A 27,002-nucleotide genomic window follows, 5' to 3' on the forward strand; every position below is an offset into this window, starting at 1 on the left:
CGGCTCGGCTCGGCTCGGCTCGGCGCGGAACCCCCGGCGCCCGGTGCCACCGCCCCGCCGGCCCCCCTTGGCGGCAGCACCGACCGCGGCGCGGCGCCTGCAGGGGGCGCCGATGCCCGTAACAAACCTGCGAACAAACCCGGTGTGTGTGTGTCTGTGTGTGTGAGCGTGAGGGGAATTTTCCGTGTGTGTGTGTGTGTGTCTGTGTCTGTGTGTGTGTGTGTGTGTGTGTGTGTCTGTGTGTGTGTGTGTGGAATTTTCCGTGTGAGTGTGAGGGGAATTTACCGTAATGACCCGAGAGTTTCCCGTACTGACTCGCTGCGCGTGCCCTGCTTGAGGTGCACCCAGATGCGGCCGTGACAATAAATCTGTATTTCAACGAATAAAACCAACGCTTCACGGGCCGTGCCGGTCCTGCCCCTGCCCCGCCAGCGGCACCGCCGGAGATTCTACTCGGGGGGCTTTCTGAGCCGCCCTTCGCTGCCACGGCCAAGCGGAGCCGGCGGCGTGCGCCCCTCGCCCTCTCACCTCGCCCTTCTCCCCCGAAGCACGGCCGGGCCCGCGGGACCCCCGCGCCCCACATAGCGGGACCTGCGGGGCGGCAGCGGGGCCGCCTCCCGGCCTCTGGCCTCCCCCCGCCGGCCCCGGGAAGGAGGGCGCTGGGCGCGGCGGCCGCCTCCCTCCTCAGCGCCTCCCGCCCGGGGCAGCGCCCGCTGCTCGCCGGGGCGCCGGCTGGGAGGCGCGGGGCCGGAGGGCGCAGGCCATGGCCTACCGGGAGCTGCTGAGGCGCTGGCACCAGGGAGTGCTGGCGGCGGACGGCGGCGACTGGGACACGGCGTTGGACATCTTCTGCGGCATCGAGGAGCCGCCGTCCAGGATCTGCTTCAACATCGGCTGCGTGCACCTGCGGGCCGGGAGGCTGGAGGAGGCCCTGCGGGTGAGGGGCTGGCGGCGGGCTGGGGCCGGGCTCTGTCTCGGGCGGATGGCGCTTTCCTCACCTTGATTTCTGGGGGATTAGTGCTTGAAGGCACTCTTCTGAGACACCTTTCTCAAACTACTTAAAATCCAGTGTTCCTTACTCAGCGTGTCGGGCTGATAGCTTGGGTGTGAGTGGTGATGGTGTGGGGATAAAACAGGGAGCGCTGCAGCTCTGTGCATCCCTAAGTAATCCCGCACGAGCTAAGATTTCTCCAAAAGAAGTTGCTGTCCTGGACTGTATGAAGTTCAACAAGGCCAAGTGCCGGGTCCTGCACCTGGGGCGCAACAACCCCGAGCAGCGCTACAGGCTGGGAGATGAGTGGTTGGAAAGCTGCCTGGCCGAGAAGGACCTGGGAGTACTGGTTGATAGTTGGCTGAATATGAGCCAGCAGTGTGCTCAGGTGGCCAAGAAGGCCAACAGCATCCTGGCTTGCATAAGAAGCAGCATGGCCAGCAGGTCTAGGGAGGTGATTGTCCCCCTGTACTTGGCTCTGGTGAGGCCGCACCTCGAGTACTGTGTTCAGTTTTGGGCCCCTCGCTACAAGAAGGACATGGAGGTGCTCGAGAGAGTCCAGAGAAGGGCAACGAAGCTGGTGAGGGGTCTGGAGAACAAGTCTTACGAGGAGCGGCTGAGGGAACTGGGGTTGTTTAGCCTGGAGAAGAGGAGGCTCAGGGGAGACCTCATCGCTCTCTATAGGTACCTTAAAGGAGGCTGTAGAGAGGTGGGGGTTGGTCTGTTCTCGCACGTGCCTGGTGGCAGGACGAGGGGGAATGGGCAAAAGTTGCACCAGGGGAGGTTTAGGTTGGATATTAGGAAGAACTTCTTTACTGAAAGGGTTGTTAGGCATTGGAATGGACTGCCCAGGGAAGTGGTTGAGTCGCCATCCCTGGAGGTCTTTAAAAGACGTTTAGATGTAGAGCTTAGTGATATGGTTTAGTGGAGGTCTTGTTAGTGTTAGGACAGAGGTTGGACTAGATGATCTTGGAGGTCTCTTCCAACCTAGACGATTCTGTGATTCTGTGACTACCCTTGTCTTTTGGAAAGTGAGCTAGCTACCTGACAAGTGTGCTGAGATAAACTATTTCAGCATCTAGCAGCCAGCCTGTCTGCATGTCTCTCTATCAGCAGCCCAACAAAGAGATGTATATAAATACTTTGTCTTAAACAGCACAAAGAGGAGCGCAGGCTGTGCTGGAAGGGGTTGGGGCAGAGCTGTGGCAGCACCGAGCAGGGCCATTGCTGCGAGACAGCAGCATGGTGGTGCCCGAGAACCTGTTTCCAGCCCCAATAAACGGGCACTTAGGGGGAAGCAGCTCAGTTATGCTTCTGCTTAGATCAACGGTTGGTTGTTTATTTTGTCTTTTATAGCACAGTAGAGCAGACAAAGTAAAGTGTGCTGGCTGAGTCATGGGAGAGGCCAGCCACCTCTGCCGAGGAGCACAGTCACTCCTTAATGTCCTGCAACATATTTTCCCCATTGCAATGCTGACCCTGTTTACACAATGTAAGGAAAGTCTGGGGTTGCAGGCTTGATTCATTATCTACACAGCATCTCATTGCAACGGTAAGTGTAGGACACACCTCCTAGCTTTCTCAGAAAGATACTAGGACAAAGCAGAGCGGGAAACCACTTTGAACCACTGTTTACATGCTGTTACCAGCTTTCCTGGTACTTACCTCTACTCAGCTGGGAAACTGGGATCAGAAATACCGATTTGTAGATGCAGTTTGTGAACCCCTTCTGTTTTCTCCCTTTACACACTCATCATCACAGGCATTTCAAACAGCCAGTTATCAGGGCAAGCTCTGCTCAAGGCAACAGGCTCTGCAGATTACAAAACCTCATGTGGCAAACATGGTTCATTTGTTACTGTCAGTCTGTTTTCCCAAGGAAGGATAAAATCCTGAAGCTTATCTCATACAGAGCCAAGACCTGAAAGGTGACTTGAAGCCATCTCCTGCCCTTCGGCCTGGATCACAGCCCTGCATTTCTTAGACAAGACAAGCTGGTCACAAGCCCAGGGATGGCTTCTGCACCCAGCTGGGTACATATGCCCAGACACTGACATAAGAGATCCTAACTGATCCCCAGGATATCTGTGTTTTTCTTTTTAGGCATTCAATAAAACAGTTACCAAGGACAACTCCCTCGCTGTTGGCTACTTTCAGAGGGGGTTCGTTTATCTGCAGTTGGAAATGTAAGTGATGCTCTTTCCTGTTCATTCTCTGGTTTTCTCCTTTTACTAAAAAATTATTCCTAAAATTCACTCCTCCAGTAATTTTAAGCAGTTCATAAGGTCTGATTTGGCCTTGTAAATCATGTCACAGGTCAGCAAGTCTTATCTCCCATTTACACAGGAGAACTGAGAAAATCTGAGCTGCACAACTCCAGGACCCCAGAGTTGGCTAATGTGACATTATTGTCATGTACACACAGAGAAAGAAGCCACTCCTATATGCAGGAGTGATGGGAGATTATATTGCCATCCAGTTTTTCACTGGGAATGAAAATATAATTGCACTAGTTGGTGTTTCTTCGCATGTTATATGTAAGTTTGGCCTTCCCAAAAACACAGTCTGCTGGCAGGCTCATGGATGGTAGTGCCCTGCCCTGGCCTAGAGCTGCTGCCCCTCCAGCCCTTGATCAGGTAACCACGGCACAGCCCTTCCCACATTTCATAGCCTGAAACCTCAGTGGGAACCTGTTTTGGTTTCAGTTGTATAGCTGGTATAAATTCAGACTAATCCCCTCCTTATCTTTAGAGTTTCTCCAAATTTCTACTAGCAGTGCTCTGGCCATTCATGTATGCTCACCATCAGCAGGTGTTTCCCAGCCCTCGCTTCTACCCCGAGATGTCTACTGGGACAAAACTGCCAGGAGCAAGCTGGGGAGGGAGCTTATGCCATTTGTTAACCTTTGTTCTTTACATTTTCTCATGCTTGGCAATGCAACTGTGCTTCAGGTATCAAAGCCTATTGTTTATCCCAAATAGCAAAATAATGCAGATAATCCTAGAGAAGAGATACACCGTGTTCATTTTGTATGAACTACCCAATAGGTAGGAACTACCCAATAGGACAGGAAGTTTTGTGGTCACAGGACGACATGTCTGTGGTGCCTCTCTCCTCATCCAGCCTGTCAGGAAGAATACATTGCTAGTTTGATTCTTGAACTTCATATTAGAGTCTTTAGCTTTTTTAAGTCTCAGTTTCACCTGTCATCTCTGCATTGTAGGTATGAAGAAGCTCTCTCTGACTATCAGATGGCCTTCAGTCATCTAAGACAAAATCCTTTCATTGATTACAAGCAGCTGGGGCTGAGGCACATTCTCTATGCATGGGAGGTAAGGGCCAAACTGTCTCAGTCATCCTTCCCCTCTGTTGGGGGTATTCATCATGTTTTCAGCAGTAGGCACTACTAACCCAAGAGCTTTTCAAGACAGTACGTTAGGACAGTAAGAAATTTCTGTTTGTGCTTTTATAATTAAGTTCCCTTAAAAAAAAAAAAAAAGGTCATAAAACAATGTCATCTCTGAAGAGTTGTAACAAATTACTGTTTGAAAAGTGAAATTGTTTAGAGCAGATCCCCAGGAATTTGCCTTTTTTTTTTTAAGCTTACTTGCATAAATATGCATGAAAGTTAGGTTGAAGTATAGACAGATAGGAACAAAATTTGTCCAGAATGAAGATTTTTAAAAAGCTCATGTGCACAAAAGCCATCTTTCCAAATGTAGCAACTTGTCTCAACATTATCTCTGTCTAACCTACATACTGGGCATCAAGCTGCATATTGCTTCTGTAACACTTCACGCTGCAGCTTTTATATTTTTCCACAGAGTTGACCTGCCACATCCTGTTCATAAAAGTCTGTCTGAACTGATTATAAATGTTTGTAATATTGAGATTGTAAATGACTCCTAGAAACTGTGCGTGCATTACTGCGAGGGTTCATTTTGTGTTCTGTCCTGAGTTCTTGCACACAGACAGAAAAGTAGATACAGGAAATAAGTATTTAATCCCTTACTCCTGCAAGAGGAGTCATTGTGCAACTCAAATCAAGCATGCCCATGAACCAGTCATTCAGCCTTGTTTAATTTCTGTGCTCATTATACCTGGCAGGAAGAAGCTATCCTTGGCATCTGTAATACTACCCAAACCTTACTGTTTTTAACAGTTTCAGTGCCACAGTACTGCTTTCTTTGAGCTCAGACACACCTAGAAATAATAGGTTCCCTTTAAAAAGCACAGGGCTACAGGAGTGCCCAATTTCATGAGGAGGAAGTTGGTGCTCTTTGATATGAATATCCAGTCCCTTGCTCCGCATGCTCTACGTATTACCAGGATGTGTGCCCTCACGGTGCTGACACTCTGGACTCAGGATCTACATCCTGATTCATTTCTATCTCACTCTGACATCTACCTGCAGCTCATTGTACAAATTACGCAGACAAAAGCCTTCTGCAGAACTGTGCCATCAGCTTTCCCCAGGTATGGCCTCTCAAAGGCTGTATCTGATCCTCTCAAAGCAAAGGAAATTTTGGTGGATGGTTTAGAAATCCTGAGATTTTTTGCCTCTTTCAGGGCTGTAGTACCTCTACTGAGTTGAGTGAAAGCTGCTGCCTTGTCTTTCCAAGAGGGAGTATCTCTGCAGTTCCAATAAGTGTTCAACATGACCATTCTACCCTGAAAGAACAATTTTCTATCGTGATGAAGGAGTGAAGGAAAAGCATCCTACTACCTGCACATCTGTCCCAAGCACAGCTCACATCCAGATGCACAAAGCAGTTTACAAACTGATAACCATCACATAAAATAATAAGAAATTGGAGGGAGGCTATTGGGCCACACTTCTGTCTTGTAGGCCAGCAGCGTTTCTGTACACTACCTGTTGGCCAGTGACAAGAAGGAAAGAGTTATCCTGTTACTTAAGCATATAAATTAAGGCTTCCTGACACCCAGTTCGTGATACTTCCACACTTTGCCACTTCAGCAAAGAGTGTACTTACATGCTGGGTAACAAGCTACAGCTAACAACTTACACATTCAGAGCCCACTGCAATGGACAACAATTTTAGTTAAGTTATTCCAAAGCAAAAGAGAATCAGAGTAATTCTGCACAGCAAAAAATATTACCTAGTTACATGCATAAAAGAACCCATGCAGCTTGCCAAGGAAGTCCTCACTGGCTTTTTAGACACAGAAGGAATAAGATCAAAACCTGTGTGGCAGCAGAGTGTTCATCTGCTCTTCCCCATGCCACTCCTTGCCTTGAACAGAACTGAACTGCCAGCTCCCAGCTGGGAGTACAGCTTTTATCTCTTTCCACTCTGATTATGATTTCTTTTTCAACTGTGCTCCTCACAGTGCCTCTCCTGTAATCAGGGGAGCAGGTTTGTGCTGCTGCCATATTCACAGTGTTTCTGTGCCAGGGCCCTCTTGCTTGGCTGAGCTTTGTAGGTTGCACTGGGTGGTTGCTCAGTTGCAGCCCTCTGAGCAGCAGGCAGACAGCTCTGCTCCCTCCTTGCTGGCCTCAGGTGCTGTACAGCACTGCAGCAGCGCAGTGCCGGCTGCAGCAGTGGCAGGAAGCCAGAGTCACCCTAGACAAGGCTGTCGTGTGGAGACCTGAAGGAAGAACAGCAATGTTGGCCTTGGCCCTTGAGCAGGTGCAGGTAAGACCACGTCTGTGGGTTCCTGGGGGTGTGTCTTTGGCTCAAGATGATAAATCCAAGATAAAAACATGCTAATTATTGTATCTGTTCAGGTTTTCCTGTCAACCCACCTGCTTGGTCTCCTGGGGACAGTCTAGGCCATTTCTGTGTGATGCTCTACCAAACTTCAGCTAATCTAGTAATTCCACAGAAACACCAGAGTTGGGAATTGTGGGATAACCTCTCAGGTTGGGGAGGGTACTTTCTAGTCCCCGCTGTTCAGGAGCTTAGTTATATTCATACGTGTACTATAAAACAAGTTGTCTTATGGAGTGTTTAACTGCAGTACCCCTTCAAGGGCAGATTTTGATGGTCTCACTTTTCATGAAACTGTCTGACTTTTTTGAATCCTTTTGGCCTCAGTGATAATTAGTGGCAGCTCAGACATAAATGGCGATCACATTTAGAGCTTGAATAGAGCGTAATCATGTTTATGGAGCTGGTTCTAAATAATACTTTTCGGTTAGACTTTTTTTATGATCAGGAACAACTTACAGGTCTCCGATTTACTTTCCCTGGAGGATTCACTATTTTGCTACCTCCATAGGTCCTTATCTTACTTGTATCCTTTCTAAAGATTTATCACTTTTTAAATCTGACCATCTCTTTTAGCATCATGACCGCATTTTACATTAGCATATAATTTACATTTGCTATTTGCATGATACTCATTGGTTGCATAGACTGACAAAACAAAACCATCAGAAATCAACTACAGAAACTGCTCAGAGATTTTTTTAATAAGCCTTACTGTACTGCCCTCTCTTCCCACCTATCCCATGCTGACAGAGTCAGCCTTTGATTAAACACTAGGTAGTGGCTACTGCACTCACTAATTGTCATGTGCTTGTTAAACCTGAGTGACCTTTTTCAAGTTCACAACTATATTTTTTGCTCCATTGTCTTCCTGGAGCTGGTTTCACACACACACGGAAGCTATACTTGCTTTTCACTGCTGCCATATTTCATTTAATATTAACTGATGGTTTTCCTTTATCTTCTTTCCCTGCCCTAGAATCATCTGTTTTTAGAGCCTATGCAGGTTCCCCTTGGAGAATTTTTCAGACCACGGAAGAAGGAAGTTGAACAGTTGGATTCAAAAGATTTCCTGGGTAAACCCAAGGTAAAAGACATGTTTAGATTAAGATTAAGAGCAAGAAGATAAAAATTCCACCTCCTGACATCTCCAGAGAGCATTATTGCTGGACACTCCAGCAATCAGTCAGTGCACTAGTGGAGACCCAATGGCAGAACAGTCAGGACTTGCAGCGAGTCAAGGCATCTTAGACACACAAATCAAAATCTGTTAGAATTGACACCTCTTCTATCAAAATTGCACATTGCTGCTAAAAAAAGCTTTGAATCTTAGTCACTTAAACTCTGAAAAAGCTGAGTGTGCTTAGGGAACCTTGTGGTTGTCATTGTGCTGACAACGACATTTTCAAAGGAGCGCTTTCCTCCAGCTCGCTCCTACTCACTGCTGCATTCCCACTGGGACAAACGTGTGTTCGGGAGACAAATGCTTTGCCACATACTTTAATGCAAGTCAGCAGAGAATTTCTCTGATCCCTTCTGTGCCCAGTGCATTCATCAGAAGTGCCATAGGCCATAGAGCTCTTACATGAATAAAGGAACAGGAAAGTAATTCACTCACATACTTTTGAAGAACTTTGTAACAATGAAAAAAACGGACAAAAACAGCGGAAGCTGTTTTGGGAGTCTAGCTCTCGTTTTCCACTATGTGCATGGCCCTGCTTTATGAAGTGGGTCTGAGTGAATAATCTTGCAGGAAATCTCTTCATCCACCTTGGATTCATATTTTTTTTTCCCCCACAGGTGATCTCGTCCATCATTCCCAATGATGAGTACATTGGCTTTGAACCTCTCAGGCCTCAGGTGAGCAGGACATAGCTGTGAAAGGTGGAATGGAGCAGTCATGGAGCTCCATGTAGGGCTTCAGATCCTAACTCTGTCATGGTAAGAGTGTATGATGAATGTGGTTAAAAGGGGAAGACAGAAAATACCACACGTGAAGGTCTACCCCATTCAGAGGGACAGTAAATAAGACAGTGCCTTTGCTATATTACATGCTGTTATAAATAGATTCTGTTGTTTCCCCCACAGAAACAGGGCTTTTATGAACCCAGTGCTGATGCTGTACGGTAAGTGTTCAGTTCCAGCCTGGTCTAACTCTGCTCTTACTATTTCTGCTCAGAAAGTCGCGTTTTGTCCTCTGATGTCTTTGTTTGAGGACTCTATGATCCACAGCCACCTCCCCCAAAGGGTGGGGTGAATACAAAATGCACAAAGGTTTGTGGCTGCAAGAGATACTGCAACTGAAAAGAGTTTGACAGTTCAGTAGCAGCTCTTATATAAAGATATCAAGGCAGTTTGAAAGAACTGATTCGATGATTTTGGGATACAGGCAAGGATCATGCTGTGGCTGGGAAATGGGAGCAGAGAGGCTGTAGAACCTGCTCAGGTCAGTGGCAGAGGCTGCTCAGCTGTCTAGTCCTAGTTTCCAGGACAAAGTGTGTTCACTACCTGGTTCAAAAATCATGACAGTCGTTTGGTTTGGTGATCTTGTACCAACAGAACTTCAAGGCTGAATTTAGTCATTGTTTTGATCTGGAGGATGTTTATCATTATTTTCATTCTTTCTTTCCAGAGACCGTGAATCGGGCTACTATCGAGTTTTGTCCCATTATTACCTTGAGGACTCAGAGAAGTTGGCAGTGAAAGCCAACAGTTTGGTCTTTGTGCTAGCAAGAGGAGCGGATGGCTGGGCTACAGCCATACATGACGGACAGGTAAGGGAAACGGAGGGGCTTTCCAGCAGAGACCACAGTCCTGCTGTGAACAGAAGCTCACTGCAGTCCACTGAGCACATCCTTGGGGACCCATTTATGGCACTGCAGAGCTGAGGATGAGTTCAGGAGCTCATTTCTGCAGACCAGTTACTAACCATAGGTGTCTCTGATGCTTGGCTCCCGTCAGCTTCTCCCATTCACCTCTGTGTCCACAAGGGCGTCTTTGTGGGCATTTGTGCTCTCTACTGTATGGGATCCTGTGGTGGAATCTGGTACGATGACAGTCATGAAGGACCACATTTTAGAGCAGTATTTGTCACCAGGGAGTTCTAATGGAGCCAAGGAGATGGCCTGGTCCCTAACTAGATATAATGTATAAATAGATTGAATAGAAACAGATAAATATGACAACATGGAAAATTATTTTGTTGACATAAGCCATTTCTCACATCTACGTAAGTTCTTTGAAAAAGTCAGTGCATACCTGGATTAGGTTGAGCCAGTAAACGTATCGTTAGCCTGTATTTCAAATAAATAAATAAGAAGATTGTTCATAAAACCACAAAAAAAAGGGAGCTGGTTAAGCACAAGGGGCAGCGCTTTGAGGACTGATTACAGCTTAAAAGAGAAAAAAAGGGTGGGCATAAATGTACATTTTTTTGTTTGTCTGTTTTTAAGAAAGGATGTCCCAACAGAGAATCTGCTGTTACCTCAGCATTTAGCATATTTTTAAGTGATATCGTAATAGTAGTAGTGATATAGTGCTTCTTAAGGTGATAATGTTCCATGACAGACAGTCAAATCATTCCACATAGCATAGACCTGGAGCTAACAGTGAAGAGCTACAGAAGGATTTGAATATGCTGGTTGACTGGTCAGTAAAGTGTCAGACAAAATTCAAAGTCAAGAAGAGTAAAACATTACACATACTGGAAAGAAGTAAACATAATTACTCTCAGTTGATCAGTTGAAATTAATAGCTCTATAGCAGTGATTGATAAAAGTCGCAGGAAATGGGCTGGTACCCCTTGACATCCTTGCTGCTTCTCTCCCTGAGCATCTGTTTTAGGAGCAGGGTGTTGGACATGGGTTGGTGTTTGGTCTGTCACATCACAGCCATTCCAGTAGCCACACTGCTTTCAGCAGAAAAAGATGTAAAAGGACCCTTGGATTATGTTCACTGGTTTCTGAGCACAATCCATATGGGATACTGGGCTCATCCCTGGGCATGCCATGGGCACATTTGCAATAGGGTGAAAAGGCAAGAGTGCTTTGCAAGGGCAGAAGCAGTGCAAACTGGTGTTAACAGAAGATGGACTCGGGTAGGCTGAAGCTGCCACAGCAGCAGCTCCTGTCTCAGTTCTGTGCTTTGTGTCCCACAGAAGCTGCGCATACCGACCTCTCTTCTGGAGCCTGCCTCAAAGATGGATAAAGGGGTGAGCTGACAAACTTGCAACCCAGGGAGAGAGGAAGGGACTGAGAAATACATTCAGGACATTTGTTTGTAAGACTATCACAGAATAGAAGAGTGGTGTAAGATAAACACAGTGTTTGAGCTCAGACACAATGTTTGAGCTCAGACACCTTAAATGAGGACTAAGTGCTCTTGAACTGGAACAACAGAAGGGTTAAAAGCAGGAAAAATGCTTATTTTTTTCTATACATCTGATCTCATTACAGCAAAATGTAGGGTCTTAGACACATATCCAGGCCACAGTGGCTTGTATCACAGGCAGATATAGGTATTGTTTCTTATCTGCAGTGGGCTGATGGATCACACAAACAGGAGCAGCTGCCACAGTGCTCCTGACCAACTGTCACATTGTTGTCATGAGATGTGATCGTTCAGCCCCCAGCCTGTTCCCTTGATGTCTACAGCCACCAGACTTAGCACAGAAGCGGGTGAGGAGCGTCTGCATGTTCTAGTTTGCCAGCAGAGCAAAAGCAGGGAAATCTGCAGTGGGATAGTAATATCTTAAACAGGCACAGATTTTTGCCTGGAGGCCATGTGCCTAAGACCTCAACCCTCACCTTTGACTCAGGAAAACTTCCTTCATCTCCCATAGGCACCTCCATATGTGGTCTCAATTCTTCTCCATCCAAACCCAACGCAGCAAGGTGTGACTCAGACCCTAGTTGCCTCTGAGAGATTTTTCAAGCTTATGGTTGTTTTAATATTCCTATGATTTTTTCCTCCAAATGAATCCCTGGCCATAGCATGCACTTGGGCATTTGCTTCATGAACTGGTCTCCCTAGGGTTCTCTCTGGGGTTGCACCCTGAAATTTATAACCTGTTGCAGGCTCTGTCCTGAACACTGGCCTTGCTCACTCTCTGGCGTCTTCTTCTCACTCCTTTCTGATGCTGTTCTGTTGCAGAAGATCAGCATTGGGATTCCTCTCCCTCCTGCCCAGGTGCCTCCCAACCGACTCCATGTGAAGCAGACACCAGGTAGTCTCCTGGGCCAAGGACCTGAGTGGGTGTTTTATGAAGCTGGTGTGCCCAAAGCCCCCAGCTTTAGGGGTGTGTGGAGAGGCTGCCTGTGTGCTAGTGGGTTGCAGAAGACCTGTGTGGGGCCTCTGCTGACTACAGGGTCTGTTTCTGTGCTCTTGTTCTGCAGAATCTCCTGGTGGAGTGAATGCTTCTGCAAATAATGCTGGTTCCCAGATGGGCTTTGAGGTAAGGTATTTCACAAACTGAAGCTGTCACAGCCTCAGGAGGTTGTAAAAAGTGCAAAGATCAGATCCTCCAAAATTCCTGAGCTGCCCCAAAACCACTGGGAAAAAAAAAAAACTCCTCCTCTGTCCATTTTGCCATTCCAGAGAGGCCTTTCCTCCACCACTCCCATGTCTGTGACCATACAGCTTTGTGAGACAACCCAAAGTTGAAGTTTACCTGGGCAATGCCCTTTTGCCATCTTCCAATGAGCCAGAAGCCCCAGGCATGGCAGTGCTCTCAGGCACACACTTTGCAGCCCGTTTTGCAAGAGAGAGCAATCTTTGAACTACCTGCAGTCCCTTACCAGTGTGACATTTTGTGTCCCTGTCAGTCTGGGTACCACAATAATTCACTCACACTAGCTTTCTTCTGGGATGATGTCCTCCAATGCACTTCTTTGTTATTACCAACCACTGTGTGTGATGGAGCTGGAATTGCTCCTCTGTCCGCCTGGGGACAGCACCTCTCTGGCAGTGTCAGCTGCAGATCAGCTCTGCTGCCTTGTCTTTGCTGCCTATGTTTGTAGGGATTTTGGTCTCATTTTTGTCAGCTGTACTTCTGACAGAAGGCAGCAGGACACGGGGCCTTGGCTGCACCTCTTCAGCTGGCTGGAGGTCTTGGGGCTCTGCTCATATAGGTTTGGGGTTGTGTGTATCTGTGTGATCAGACCCAGAAACAGGCTTTCTGGGTCATGGCAAGAACATTTGATCCCAGGCTTTGAACACATAGCTTCCCCCCTCCAACATTAAGGTCTTCATTTTGATGCTATGAGCTTCCTTAATAACCAGGATGTCCGTGCTGCCACATCTCTCTGCAGATCCCAAACACCCAAGGAGATGCTTCATCCGTCCTGGACAGACCAGCTGTGCTGCGAGTGCGTTGCGAGTGCATGGTGGTGGTGAGGGCAGGCAAGGTGCCGTCTCTGCCGGAGCTGCGGGCCCTTCTACGGGAGCGCTTCAGCCAGCAGGCAGAGCGTGGGAGGCTGAGGTAGGCTCTCAGTGTGCATGCCTTCCCTGCAGTGTGTGACAGCAGTGATTTCCCTGAGGACACAGGCAGCTGACTGTGTCTGGTCTCTGGGAACATTTAATTACCATAGAATCATAGAATATCCCGAGTCGGTAGGGACCCGTAAGGATCGAGTCCAATTCCTGGCTCCACACAGGTCTACCCAAAAATTCAGACCATGTGACTAAGAGCACAGTCCAAATGCTTCTTAAACTCCGACAAGCTTGGTGCTGTGACTGTTCCAGTGCACAACAACCCTCAGTGAAGAACCTCTTCCTGATATCCAGCCTGAACCTCCCCTCTTGCAGCTTGACACCATTCCCTTGGGTCCTAATTGGGGTCATTTAACTGGAGGCTCTTTCCAGAGAACCTGTACCAATGGGGGAACAGAAGGAAAAACTCTGTACATATACAGCTGCTGTATATTGGATTTTTCCTGCCCAACTCAGGCTTTAAGACACTCTAGGATCAATGCAGAGCAATCTGGGAGTCTGGCCTAAGTGTTAATTGGTCCTGGGCTGAAATCCCACTGACAGCGACACCCCTAGGGGCACACAGTCAGTGCAGTCATGAGAGGTTAGAATCTACCCCTCAAGTAAGTGTCTAAGGAAGTGAATCTCTTCCTAACAGTGCCATTTCTGCCCACTGAGCATGCAGGATGGCCCCGTGTCATCGTGCAAGGTGATAAGCTGGAGCTGGTTTACAAAGTGAGCTTTGGAGACTGAAGATGGTAGATGGCTAGAAAAACCTCAAAGCTTCTCTTCAAATCAGATGATTTGAGCCATGTTAATGAACCCTTGCAGCTACAGGCATTCGGATGGCAAAGAACTGGGTGCAGTTTCAGGAGAGGAAGATCTAAGGAAGATGTGGCAGCAGCTGACAGATGGCAGGCTTACACTCTGCTGCCAGGTACGTGGGCCGTGACAAGCTTCTCTGCTGTGCTGGTCTCTAATCTCTGCCTTGCAACCTCCATTCTGACTTTCTGCTCTAGGACTTGGACTCCCACTCAGGCAGACCCATCCTCTACCGGATGCTGGCTCAGCACGCTTACCCTGCACAGGGACCAGGGGACCTGGAGTTCAGCAAGGGGGACATGCTGGATATTCTCTCTGAAGGTAGCTCTCCAGGCCTGTCTGCAGGCTGTCCCAGGCCAGGCTTTCAGAGTCTGATGCAGGGAGGGACTGGGGAGTGCATGGCTTCTCCGATGCTGTTTCAAGCTTGTGCCCTCAGGATGTGCAGACTAGCGCTGGGTTTTGCCCAGAGTTAAATTCCAGCCATGAAAACTCTCCCTAATCCTGCTCCTAGGGGTCAAAGCTAATCTTGCTTCTTTATGTTTCCCCAGTGAATGAGGAGTGGCTTGAAGGACACTGCAATGGCAAGACTGGCATCTTCCCCAAATGCTTTGCAACCCAGACCAATTGTGGTGCTACCTTCCCATAGGGAGAGGAGCCTTCTCCAGCCTGACTGCACGTGGAGCCCACTGCCATCAGTCCTGCCTGCCAGGGGTAGGAGACACCAGTACCAGCTCATTTGGCCATAGCCAGCCTAGCCAGGAGCTCTGAACAGGAGATGACCCCCACAAACAGATCCCATGGGGTCTGTTCCAGCAATTTGACAGCATTTACTATGGCCTGTTCCCAGATATGACATTTTTACCTCTGTGCTTCCACTGCCAAAGATTTGCTTGTACGGGGCAGAGAGAGGAGGGAAGAATCTGATGTTTGGCTATGGGAAACATCCATGCAGCAACCAGGGGAGTCTGTCAGAGCTCGGGAGCTCAAACTACAGGATGGGAAGATTCTCCTTTGCATGGAGGAATTCACCCCATCTCCCTTGCTGCTAAAGTTCAGGCTGGGAAGGCTGAGTCTCACTCTAATGAAGCAAAGGGAAGCTGACTGTGAGCAGGAGGCAGAGCACTCCCTGGGCCCCTTGTCCACATATTCTTATCTCCACCAGAGAGAGCTGCTGCTCTTTTGGAAGGCTTTTGTAACTATTTTGCAGTGGGGTATATGGGATAACACCCTGGGTTAGGACCATCATGGATCTACCGGAGCCAAAGGGCTCTGATCATTTATTAGGCCAGATGCCTTTGATTTTTTTTCTCAAGCCCTTAAAAAGTCCTACCTGGATTTTACTGCTGTGTGGACCGGGGTCTTGCAGTGCAGAGGAGAGGTAGCTGTGGAAACATCCCTGCTCACAGCAGCCCTGGGCTTTGTCAGAGGCTTGGAGGGATTGTGGAGGGGTCTGGCTGGGCAGTGCAGCACTGGGCTGGTAGCTGTAGCTTGAAAGACTGAAATGACTGTCTGGTTCCTGCAGCTGAGATGGTCTGGGCTCTGCTGATGTAGATAAAATACTCAAGTGCCTGGAGCTGCAACCTGCCGTGGATTAAGTGTCTGACAAAGCTGAGCTATATAACTTGAATATAAAATAAACTCTGAGCCAGAGTTGGCAGTTCTTAAATCAAGTTCTGATTGTATTTTTCTGCTGAGATATGCCAGTAAATATCTTAAGGACAGCTGTCAGTCAGTCTGTCCTTGGAAAGATTTTCTGTCACATGCTACAAAAATCTTGCACATCTTGCACAGGGCAAGATAAAGAAAATGTCAGTCCTCCTTAGCGTTTAGGTGGTCACCACTGCTCTCCAGCACCCATTGCCTCCCATGGCTGCAGCTGGCTGGCTGCTGGGAGAGCCAACCCACGAGGACTGGAAGTGCCAATGGATGGAAACTCTGCTAGGCTGGTTAGCAACCTTTGTGTTTGAAAAACAAAAAGAGGTTTATTTCTAGTTTGAATTTATATGGCTTCATCTTCTAGCCACCTTGTCTCGGTTGGTCTTTGTCAGCCTGATTGAAGACATTCCTGGAGTCAGGCATTTCTTCCTCTTAGAGGTGCGTAGGGAGCTCAAGATGCCTTTGCCATCTTTGATGCCTTTACAGAGGTGGCTCAAGCGGGCCTCCAGAGCAGTGGAGGTGAGTCTAATGCCCTTCACCATCTTCCCCTTCCACCCTCTCTTGCACCACTTTCCCTGTCTGGTTTAGTGGGCAGGGTGCCCCTAGCTTGGATACTGGGAGCTACTTGGATTTCCAGAAACACTGAAGGAGAATTGCCAACAGGCCCACAACTATGGCCAGCACAATGAAGGAGATGGCACCTGCCCACAGACTGGGCTGGTGCCCCTTGAGGTGTTCCAGAGGCTCCGTGGGGATCATGTTGGTGAAGTTCAGCATGAAGCCCAGCGTCCAGCCGATGTCTGCGTTTGCTGCCTGAGGAGACAGAGCAGAGGAGATCATCAAAATGTGCCTCTCCCAGGTAGTAAAGGACTCCCCTTGCTTTGGTGCAAGGGACTGGTGGGTGCCTCTCCCAGGAGCTGCCTCAGCTGTGATTTCGTACACAGACCTGGCAGGGGCAAACGTGGTCTTGGCAGCACCATTTACACTGAGAGCTTTGCTCTCCCCCTTTCTCAAGGGCTAAAGGGCAGCTGAAATGATTGCTTTGGTCCAGATGTACCTCTGTCTTCCTTCCTCTACAATCCTTTGAATTTGGACATGTTCAGTTTAGATAGGTCATGGGACCACCATCACCTCTCTGATGCTTGCGTGAGTTCTACCCAAAATCAGAGATCAATGTGGCCAAATCCTGCTCTGCATCCCTCTGCCCCCCTTAAAATTAGGTTACATCCACACCAGAGTACATAAGAGCTGGGGGCAGAGGTTTGGGGGCAGGCAGGAGTGAGTGAAGCTGTGCTGGGTGCCTGGGTGACAGGCATGAGACAGGGACACGTTTCTGGTTCAGGGGACTCCAGGGCTGCTGCTGCTCAATGTGTCCTTGGGCCAGGGTAAAGATGTGGCCACAGCCCCCTGTCCACTCCTGCTGCCCCACAGGGCTTTTACCTTCTGCGCGAAGTGGATGCTGCTCCATGTGTGTTCATCGAACTTGTAGCCATCAACCAGCAGCGTCAAGATATAAGTTGCCACGGAGCAATACGTCTGTAGGTATTCGTCCTGCGGGAAGGTCTCTACCAGCTGCAGGGCCATCAGGGGACATGGTGCAATGAGGAATGAAAGAGATGTTCAGAAACCCTCCCTGGCCCAGGGAACAGCAGGGCATGTGCTTTCTGGGCAGAGGTTTGGGGCAGGGCAGGCACAGGGCTCCTTGCTGCCCTGTACAGGGCTCTCACCTCTTGCCAGGTCTTGTTGCAGAAGGCCCAAACCGTGGTGTTGACATGGGTTAAAGACTGTTGGCTGGTCAGGTTCAGGAAGTGGAAGGCATAGTAGAACCCAGCAAATGCCTGAGGAAGAAGGGGTGATGGTGAAAATGACATCTCCCTCCGCACCCAAAGGAAGGCTTCTTCTCACAGCCCCTCTGGGCTGGGGTCAGCACTGCCATCCCTGTCCCACAGGAGTGGGATGACAGGAGATCAGGAGGGCTGCCTGAGCCTGTGGCAGAGCATCTCATTGCGACTGCTTGGGCCAAATCCTAGCGTAAGGTCCCAGGGGACCTTCTGTCTGGGGACAGACAGATTTCCATGTAATCCCTGGGGTTCTGCATGCAGCACCCACTTGATGGTCTACCACAAAGACTTGGAGCTGGTGGATGAGCCCTGGGACTGCTGCTTGCACGTGGAAGCCTGGCCAACTCAGACTTGTTCCTTGAGAACAAGATCTTCCCATTTCTCTCAGACAGGGCTGGGACTTCGCAAGAAACAGAAGGAGGAGAGGTTTGCAGATGGGACTGGCTTCGGGGACCCCTCTCTCCTTACCCCCTCCCACAACCAGCAGTAGAGGAGACTCCCACCCTCCGTCCTCCCCACACCACCACTGTGGGGCCGGAGGCTCCTTACAAAGAACTGTCCCCGCACGGGTGGCTGATAAACCTCGTTGAACCCGCACGTCCTGTTGGTCCCACAGGTGAAGTTGAAGAGTTTCTGCATGGCAGCGCTGCACGCTGCCGGGTCCCCTGTCCCCGTTACCGTGAGGACCTGTGCAGGGCTGGGTGTGCTCGGTGCGGGGACACAGGGGCTGTTGTAGAGCTCTGCCATGGTGACGTTCTCCTGGTATCCCCTGGGGTAGCAGGGGTGCGATATGTGCTGGGAAGACAGGTTGCCCTGGAGAGAGAGGGAGGCATTACCAGTGCTCGGTGTGGGATGCCAGTGAGACCCTACCCCACAGCTCAGCCTGCGCTTACATCCTCCCAGAAAGCAGGATCTAGACCCTCCTAGGCTCTGATTTCTCCCCTCCTAGGATCTGAGGAGAAGCAGAATCCATCCTTTGGATAATTTTAACCTGCCCATGACTTTTGCTGGTCCTGCCATTGACCCTGCTGTTGAGCTGAGCTGGAGTGGCAGTGCCACTGCCAGCCACTGCCTCCCTGTGAGGCTGAAACCTGTGCCTGAGTTCAATGTACGCGCTCTGCGTGTGCAGAAAGGTTGTTCTTGGCATCTGGTTTGTCCCCACAGCATCTCGCAGGCCCTAACCCAGGAAGGACTGAAGGTGTGTTCTATCTGCACACTTCTCAAGCATCTCCATCTCTAATGGGATTGGGCTGTGCCCTCCACGGGAAGCGAGGGGGGAGGACACTGGTTAGTGGTGGAGCCGTGTGCAGGAGAGGGTGTTGGGAATCCTCTTTGGGGCAGAAGTCACGGGGACAAATGAATTTAATCCCCATTAACAGTTACCATGTCTGCACTGAGTCATGTGGAGTCTCAGCTCCCCACCCCACCTGCTCTCTTATTTAAGGGCACGAAGACTGGAGGCTCGAAAATCCTAGCCAGGAGGTGCCAGATCATGTCTGTGGGTGACTGGACTCCCTGTCCTCTGCTACCTGGATGTTGCATCTATTGTTCAGTGGCCCTTAGAACCTGGTGGCCTTTTGAACCACCGGAATTAAAATGAAGCTGACACCTGGAAACCACCCAGGAAAATGCCCCTATCACTGGGAACAGGGAAGAACTTAAAGATACAGCTGGGCTAGGGAAATGATGTACAATGCCGCTACGTGACAATAAAGGGGCAGAAGGGAGCCCTAGCAGGGAACCAGCACCACCTTCCACCTAAATCTGAGGTTTTTTTCATTCAGTACATAAAGTCTAAGCCTTTCCCAGGTTCTTGAATTTGTGAAACTTCTCTGTTCCCTGACACACATCCAAATTTTTTGGAAGATATTTTTCAAGGCAATGGGAAAAGGTTCAGATCCTGTTTACCAGCGGCTGCGATACCTCGTGGAGAGTTGCCATTAGCATCTTCAAGGCCTGCGTCTGCCCATAGCAGAGGTAGCTGTGGGTGTAGAGCGAGTAGTTGGTGCCATACAGCCTGAAGAGGACAGATGTGTTTTTGTCCTCAATGGTGACTCCGGGCTGGAAGGTTATTTGTGTTGAAGCACCTCCAAGGTCCAGAGCTCCCAGAACCTCCGTGTCCTGTGGATGTTCCCATTTTTCTGCAAAGGAAAACTAGCCCCATAAAATGGCAAGTGTTAGTGTGAATTGAAGGAAATCATAGTCCCTGTCCCTTCCCTCAAGGTTTTGTGGTTTAAAAGCCCCGGAGAAAGGTTCCACATTCTGTGTCCCTGTTTAACCCCTCGCTGCTCATGTCCTCCTCAACCCACTTAGATCTCCATGTAGCGTTGAGGTCCAGCCCCTTGGCTACTGCACATCAGCTTGGATCCAGGGACTTTGAGGAGGGAAAGTGTAGCTGGGCTGAGCTGGACACAAGATCCTCCTGTCTCTGAGTTAATCATGTCAGTAGAGTCAAAGGTGCAATTCACAACAACAGGCCACATTTGTTTGGGTAACTATTGCCCTAAAACAACATTTTTCTCTCCTCTGGGAATAAAGAAACCTGGCCATAATTCAGACAGGGATACACAGTCTGCATAACCCCCATGCCCTCTCCTCTGGCCTGCACCTTGATGAGCGTATCCAGCAGGTAGTTGACGGTGATCCAGCCAAAGGAGCCTTCCTCGTTCCCTGTGAGGATCTGAGCTCCACGGAAGTCCACTGGGTACTCTCGAATGGCCTTGGTGACCTCAGCGAAGACCTGATCAGCTTTTGTGCTATTTTGCTTCCTGCAGAAGGAGATAAACCCCACATGGTGAAGGAGGCAATTGCTGGGGAGTTTTCAGGGCAGAGCTAACAGTTAAAAGGCTGCTGTCTTCTGCAAAGTAATGGAACTACTCGGAGAGAGGGCACATGCCCCGTCCATCCACCGCTCTACCTGTGGGCTGTCTCTTCTTCAAGCCACCAAATCACTAAACTGATGCATTGGGAGTCCTAAAAATGCTGCCCGCAGGCTCTGCCTGAGCAGATGGGAAGGTAAATACAAGGCTGGAACACCTCTTACATGAAGAAAGGCTGAAACAGTTGGGGTTATTCAGCCTGGAGAAGAGAAAGCTCTGGACAGACTAAAGCGGCCTTTTATTATATAAAGAGGGCTTATCAGAAAGACAGAGGAAGACTTTATACTGGGGACTGCAGTGACAGGACAAGGGGCAATGGTTTTAAACTGAAAGAGGGTAGATACAGATTTGATGTAAGGAAGAAAATTTTCACAATGTGAGCGGTAAGACACTGGAACTGGTTTCCCAGAGAAGTTGTGGATGCCCCATTGCTGAAAGTGTTCAAGGCCAGGTTGGGCAGGGCTTTGAGTAACCTGGTCTGGTGGGAGGTGTCCCCGCCTATGGCACGGGGTTGGAACTAGGTGTTTGTTAAAGGTCCCTTCCAACCGAAACCATTTTGTGATTCTGTGATTCTAAGTCTGGTAAAGGAGGTTCCTCCTCCTTCAGGGCACTGTCATGCTGCTGCTGGTGTGGGCTGTGGGCTTTCCCCATGGGCACAGTGAGTCATGTCTGTTGGACACCCCCAGCAGGCTGCAGAAATGGATGCTCTGCTCATTGCCATGGTCTGTCCGGGCAGCAGCCCCCAAACCCCCTGCCTCTGCATCCCAGCCTCATGCACCAGCTAAGATTCAGCAACGTGTGGTGGGGCAGCGCCAGTACCTCAGCAGCCGCATGCCCGCTGTGGCCCCCAGGTAGGCGGGGGTGTCCCGCTGCTGCTCTGCAGGGATGAGCGTCATGGCCTTGTCCAGGCAGGGCTTCAGGCTGGCTCCAGCCCCAGCGGGGTCATCTGCGTAGCTGGAGATGCCAGATCCTGCAAGAGAGCACCCCCTGATGGAGCCAGCTCAGGAGGGATGTGACAGGACAATGGGGGACATATCCGCCCAGACAGCCTAGAAGCCCCCAGGTTTTTTCTCCGTGTACCCAGATCAGGCATGCCCTTGCCAAGGTTGTCCCCAGAAGGGCACTGCTCAGAGCTGGTTTGCCTGGAGGTGGCACATGTGCCACGGCCACAGCATCTGCAGAGACAGGTGGTAAGCGCCTGTGATGCTGAGTGCATGCTTAATCCCAGCGAGGCCAAACAGCAGGAACATAGCCATCCAGTCCCGCAGCACTTGGTTAACAAACATCGTGGTTCCTTATCTCCCCAGGGGAGGGGGAAGCTCTCGTTTGTCCTGCTGGGAGGACGTGCGGAGCTGATACGCACACATGGAGGTGCTCTGTGCGCAGCTCAGTGCAAACAAAATCTTTCTATTTTTAGAGGCTGGTGCCAGAACTGAGCACCCAGCATGGTCCTGTGGTGGGTGGGGATGGTTAATATCACTATTTACCTTCCCCCGAGTTCTGCATTACAGTATTGTCATTAGCCCAATTGCCCTCTCCCTTACCCTTTGCCCTCCACCAGACCTTTGCTTTGGAGCAGTTAACCAGTAACTGCCACACTGCAGCCACAGAGCCTTGATTTGACATCAGGGCAGGCTCTGCAACCTCTCACCCCCTTGCCCAGGCACTGTCCCCTAGCCCAGTGGCCTTCGCCAGTCCCAGCCCAGCTCACTGTACCATCTACCTGGCCCTACCCACAACAGCCACCACTGTTGGGCACCAGGACCCACCAGCTGCGGCGTCCCCAGGCAGAGCAGAGGCTGGGCAGAGGGGCAGACCTGTCCTGGCACACTCACCATTCACGGTGCACGTTTCCACCTGGCTGACAATGCCTGTGCCATTCTCCTTGTTTGCAGGCCACTGGTAGATGTAGAGAGCCGTGTGCGTGGAGCCAGCGTCAAACACCATTCCGTACTGGGGAGGCAGAGGGGACATGAGGTGACAGGGGGTGCAGAGCACCTTCAGCTGGCTGCAGAGCTAGGATTGCTGCAGGAGAGCTGGCAGAGCTCCCTGTGGGCATGGGGAACTCAAGTGGCAAAGCAAAGAGCATCACCAGAGCCGGCAAAAGGTGACATTGCAGTCACCAGCTGTATCGGAGACAAGGCTCCATCACAAGCCCTGGGATCCAGCAGGGAAGGTATCTTGGTGCTCTGCGAGGAAAGGACCGCATGTGCTGTCAGCAAGAAAACCGTGGCACACCCACATGGCATGCCAGCCTTCATGGCCATTTGTCCCCATCTTGGTGACAAACAGCACAGCCTGCCTGAAGCATGGGGAAAATCTCCTACCAAGGGTTAGCCAACACGCAAGTGAGAGCAGGTAGCTGAGCTCCTGCCAAGGACCTTACCTTAGTGCCGGGAGGCAGAAACACATCCTTCACATTTACGGCACTCAGTATGAGGGCAATGACACTGAAGACACAGGTGGCTGCTAGGAGACCTGCGACGACCTTGGCTTTGTACTCCATTCCTCCTCCAACCTGCAAGAACAGCCCCAACCCCCAACTTAGCACACCTGCATTTGCATGGCCAGTTTTGAAATGCAGATGTCATGGATGGAGATGGGACCTGTCAAGATAGAGCTTCTCCCATGTACTGAACAAGGGCTGGAAGCCATTCTCAGAATCACAGAGTCACAGCACGGCTGAGGCTGGAGGCACCTCTGGGTCCCTCTGGTCCAAGCCCAGCAGGGCCACCCAGAGCAGGGTGCCCAGGAGGAGGGCCCTGAAGATCTCCAAGGAGGGGACTCTACAACCTCTCTGGGCCTCACCTGTGCCAGTGCCCTGTCACCTGCACGGCACAGCAGTGCTGCCTGGTATTCAGGGGAGGCTGGAACACTCCTGTGCTCCAGGTTGTGCCCTTTGCCTCTTGTCCTGGCACTGGGCACCACTGATGAGAGCCTGCCTCTGTCCTCTGTGGTCTCCCTCCAAGCATTTCTAGGCACTGATGAGATCCCCCTGGAGCCTCCCCTTCTCCAGGCTGAGCAGTTCCAGCTCTCTCAGCCTCTCCTCACAGCAGAGGGGCTCCATCTTCATGGCCCCATTCTGCAGTGTCCAGCTGCTCTTATGTCTGCGAGACGGCCCTTGGCAGTCTCACCAAGACACCCTGTCCTTCTGAGCCCTGCCTCACTGGGGGATTTTCAGATAGGCTTTTTCAAGATAGGAGTACTCAAACTGGTGGAAGGTGAGGATCTCCCTTTCCAGCAGCAGCAGTAGGGAAGTGGCTAACACGAGACACAGGCTGGCAGCAGGACCATGCCCTGGTTGGTTCCCAGTGGGGCTGTCCCCTCTGGGGTGCAGAGCCACATCCCTCTGGCACCCACGTGCTGCCATCAGACCCTGCACCCTCACACAATCCATCCCACAGACTTGGGACCATCAGATCACATAAAATAGAACAGTCCAGATGGAAGGGACCTGGAAAGATCATCAGGTCCAAATTTCCCCAAATGTCATGGGAAAGGAAGCCTAAATGAGATTATCTAGCACCCTGCCAAAGTGCATCTTGAAAACCTCCAGTGATGGGGATTCTACTGACATCTGTTGCTCAACAGTCTCAGACTACCCTAGGATCCCTCTCCATGCAGGGGAACAGCGTCTCCATGAACATGTCTTCTGCCTGCTCCAGCTCCCCTTGGCTCTTGGTGATTCTGCAGCAGGAAAGCAGACACACAGGGGTGGTGTCCGGGCTTGCAGGCGATCGATGCTCAAAGTTCTCCCACAGCACCTGAAGGGTGCCAGAGGCAGAAAGCTCCCTCTGATCTGGGCACACACAGCCACGCTAGCCAAGCTGGCATGCTGATGGTCACAGGAAGGCAAGGCCAGCGAGGCACTGAGGAGCCCTTGGGAAATGGATTGGGCCTTATGCCTCCCCTCGCCTGGCCAGAGCTCAGCTCCCAGCAGAATCAGCCCTGAGGCACCAGTAAGAAATTGCAGTAGAGAAGCAAAGCCCAAGGGCCTGGTTCTCCACAGCAGCCTCACCACACAGCAGGTGACACGTTCACGTGCTCACCACCCTGAGGCCACCCCAGGTATGTGCTTTTCTACACACACAGCTCTCCCTCCTCCTCCTGCATCAGCTTGCTCCGCAGCACCAGCACACGCAGCGTGCCGGCAGGGAGCGAGGCTGACCTCCAGCTGTGGCATCAGGCTGCGAGCCAGATCGCAGCCACGCGACAGATGCCCCGAGAGCCCCGGACACAACCTAGAGAAGTGGTCTAACCCAAATGGTGCTTTGGGGGGCACCTCGGGGTGTGCACTTGGCTATGTGGTTCTCCCAAGAACACATAAAAAATTCCCTCACCCTTCAGACTGGCCAGATCAGCAGTTTCAATAGGAGAGAAAAAGATCTTTGGCAAAGTCACAGGAGATGCTGATTCCTGTTTCAGTCAGCATCTCCAGTGACAAACAAGGGTGACCAGTGCCCTGTGTGACATCAGATGTATAATGATGGGTGACAGCTGTTCTCTTCTGTTCTGTGTCACGGCACATGGCACACAGAAACCTTTATCAGGTTTCCTTTAACAGGAAACATTTATCAGACCTTATCCAATACCCCAAAGCCCTGCCCTGTATGGTAACAATAGAGACATGTAAGATGGCGATGAATTCCTGTATTGTCACATCTCCAGTCCTATTAGCCCTGCTGGAGTCCGCACAGGTGTAACTGTGTTATTGGGCTGTACCTTCCCTTCTCCTGGTTATAGAGCAAATAGAAAAATTCCTATCCCAGCACGCATCATGGAAAATCCTGTCCCAGCCACTGTGTAATGGTAATAAATTGCACGGTCTTGTGTGCGGGAGCAGGTGCGAAACTACCTCCACCTGTTCTTGGAAGGGACTAAATTCCATTTTTTCTTGGTAGCAGGCAACACCCAAAGGCTGAGCCTGCAAGGCCAGGGGATGAGAGCAGGGCATGGGGAAGGAGCCCTGCAAGTGGAAAACAAGGAGGGAGGGATGTGAGAAGCTGATGGATCTGCCCTGTTTTTCAGTAGCACCTCAAGGCTGGCCAGGAGCCTGTATCTGCTGCTGTACCTGGCACGGTGCTCTCAGGGAGCAGGTTTGGGGCACAAGCAGAAGGGAAAGAAAAGCGGTGATGCCCCCAGACCAAAGGAAGAGGCATGCTGCTGCACAGCTCAAGCAGCAATGCCCAGATGTTTCAGCATGCAGAAAGTTTGCAGCTGTGCACGCTGCTTGGGCTGCTCTTGCACTGGTTTGTATATGACCAGACACAGAGAAGCGATCTGCCAACAGCTGCAGGACAGCATCTTGCAGTGTCCCTTGAGGGAAGGGAGGGAGGGAGGAAGGGGAGCCTCAAAATTAAGGAGAAAACTCTTGCAAGCACTGTTGGATCTAAACTGTGTGTTGCTCAGGAGAATGAAAATCAAACCTCCCCACCGTGCACATGTGGGATTTGGATGTCAAAAAGTTCTTAAAGTTATATGAAAGGGGGTGAACGCACACGCTGGGAGCATCCCTGCCAGGCAGAGTGGTCCCCTGCCTCCCATCCCTCCCACCAGCGTGGGGGCTCAGCAGGGCCCTCTACATCCCCTCTGCACCCCATACCGTGGGCACCTCGAGCAGCGAGCAGTGACCCAGTGCCCTCCCGCTCACCTCCCCAGCCCACAGCACGTGTTTATCCCCAGCGTCTGGCTCTGCTGCTGGCCAGAGCGCCCCAGCAGCTCTCAGCCCCCCGGAGCAAAGCCTCCTGGAGGGGTGCCCCGGCCCCCTCCCCTGCCCGCAGCTCACCTGGGCTGCTCCCGGCACAGGGCCAGGCTGCCGCTCGCCTCGGTGTCAGCACGTACCTGGAGTGCGGCGCTCGGTGCCTTGGACAAAGGCTGCACCGAAGTCCCCCGTATGGCCCTCCCCTTGGCCCCAGACCAGCAACCAGCCCAGGAGAGCGCTTGTCCAGGAGGCAGCAGGGCTGAGGCTGGGGAGCCCGGGTGAGAACAGCACCTGGCATTAACCACTTTGCTGCTGGAGGAGAGGCTCTGCCGCCGAGATCTCCGCCTTTGTGGGTGGTTTGGGTCCACACATGCCTGGCAGTGCTGGCAGGGCTCGGCAGGGCTCGGCAGGGCTCAGCTCTCCGTGAGTCCCATGAGAGCCCCAGCCCTCTCCTCTGCACCTCGAGGAAGCCACCAGGACCAAGACAGCAGCTGAGATCTGGGAGAGGGGCTTCTGCCCCACGGATATCCCTGTCCCACCCCTGCTGCATAAACACGCTGCAGGGTAAGGCATGGGCCAAGCCTGTCACCCTGCACCCCAGTTGCAGAGGTCCCCAGGGCAGAAACATGAGGGACCCAGCAGGTGGGGACCCATCCTCACGGCCAGGGACACGCAGCGGAACCCGTCCCCACTGCCAGGGACCCACCACCATAGCCAGGCACCCATCTGTCTCCACGGACAGGGACCAGTCCCCATGGACGGGGTCCTCTCTGTCCCCACAGCTGGGCTCCACCGCCAGCATCCCATTCTCCTAGTCAGGGACCCGTCTGCCTCCGCAGCCAGGCAGACCCATCCCCGTGGTGAGGGACCCATCCCGGCAGCCAGGAACACAGCTGTCCCCGGGGCCGGCAC

At 51.0% G+C, this 27,002-nt stretch overlaps 2 protein-coding genes across 4 annotated transcripts; one reads left to right on the forward strand and one right to left on the reverse strand.

Moving 5' to 3' along the window:
* Positions 1-268: 268 nt before the first annotated feature.
* Positions 269-15,674, forward strand: NOXA1 (NADPH oxidase activator 1). Of its 2 annotated transcripts, XM_040531844.1 has the most exons (15): positions 270-937; positions 3,095-3,177; positions 4,215-4,323; positions 6,514-6,648; positions 7,703-7,810; positions 8,524-8,583; positions 8,812-8,849; positions 9,356-9,497; positions 10,880-10,933; positions 11,875-11,947; positions 12,117-12,175; positions 13,032-13,201; positions 14,023-14,128; positions 14,211-14,334; positions 14,562-15,674. In XM_040531844.1, exons 1-15 carry the CDS (start codon positions 764-766, stop codon positions 14,657-14,659), a joined length of 1,533 nt encoding a protein of 510 aa, XP_040387778.1. In that variant the 5' UTR covers positions 270-763; the 3' UTR covers positions 14,660-15,674. The 2 variants fall into 2 exon arrangements, with proteins under 2 accessions (XP_040387779.1, XP_040387778.1); XM_040531845.1 differs by lacking the exon at positions 10,880-10,933 and having other exon boundaries at positions 269-937.
* Positions 15,322-26,484, reverse strand: LOC121057520 (ectonucleoside triphosphate diphosphohydrolase 8-like). Of its 2 annotated transcripts, XM_040531848.1 has the most exons (10): positions 26,175-26,484; positions 22,776-22,907; positions 22,225-22,342; positions 21,209-21,359; positions 20,119-20,278; positions 19,434-19,664; positions 18,060-18,323; positions 17,397-17,507; positions 17,110-17,241; positions 15,322-16,482 (listed from the first exon to the last, which is right to left on the reverse strand). In XM_040531848.1, exons 2-10 carry the CDS (start codon positions 22,893-22,895, stop codon positions 16,291-16,293), a joined length of 1,479 nt encoding a protein of 492 aa, XP_040387782.1. In that variant the 5' UTR covers positions 22,896-22,907; positions 26,175-26,484; the 3' UTR covers positions 15,322-16,290. The 2 variants fall into 2 exon arrangements, with proteins under 2 accessions (XP_040387782.1, XP_040387781.1); XM_040531847.1 differs by having other exon boundaries at positions 22,776-26,484.
* Positions 26,485-27,002: the final 518 nt, after the last annotated feature.

This window comes from Cygnus olor, chromosome 19, assembly GCF_009769625.2.
Source record: "Cygnus olor isolate bCygOlo1 chromosome 19, bCygOlo1.pri.v2, whole genome shotgun sequence".
Taxonomy (NCBI): Eukaryota; Metazoa; Chordata; class Aves; order Anseriformes; family Anatidae; genus Cygnus; species Cygnus olor.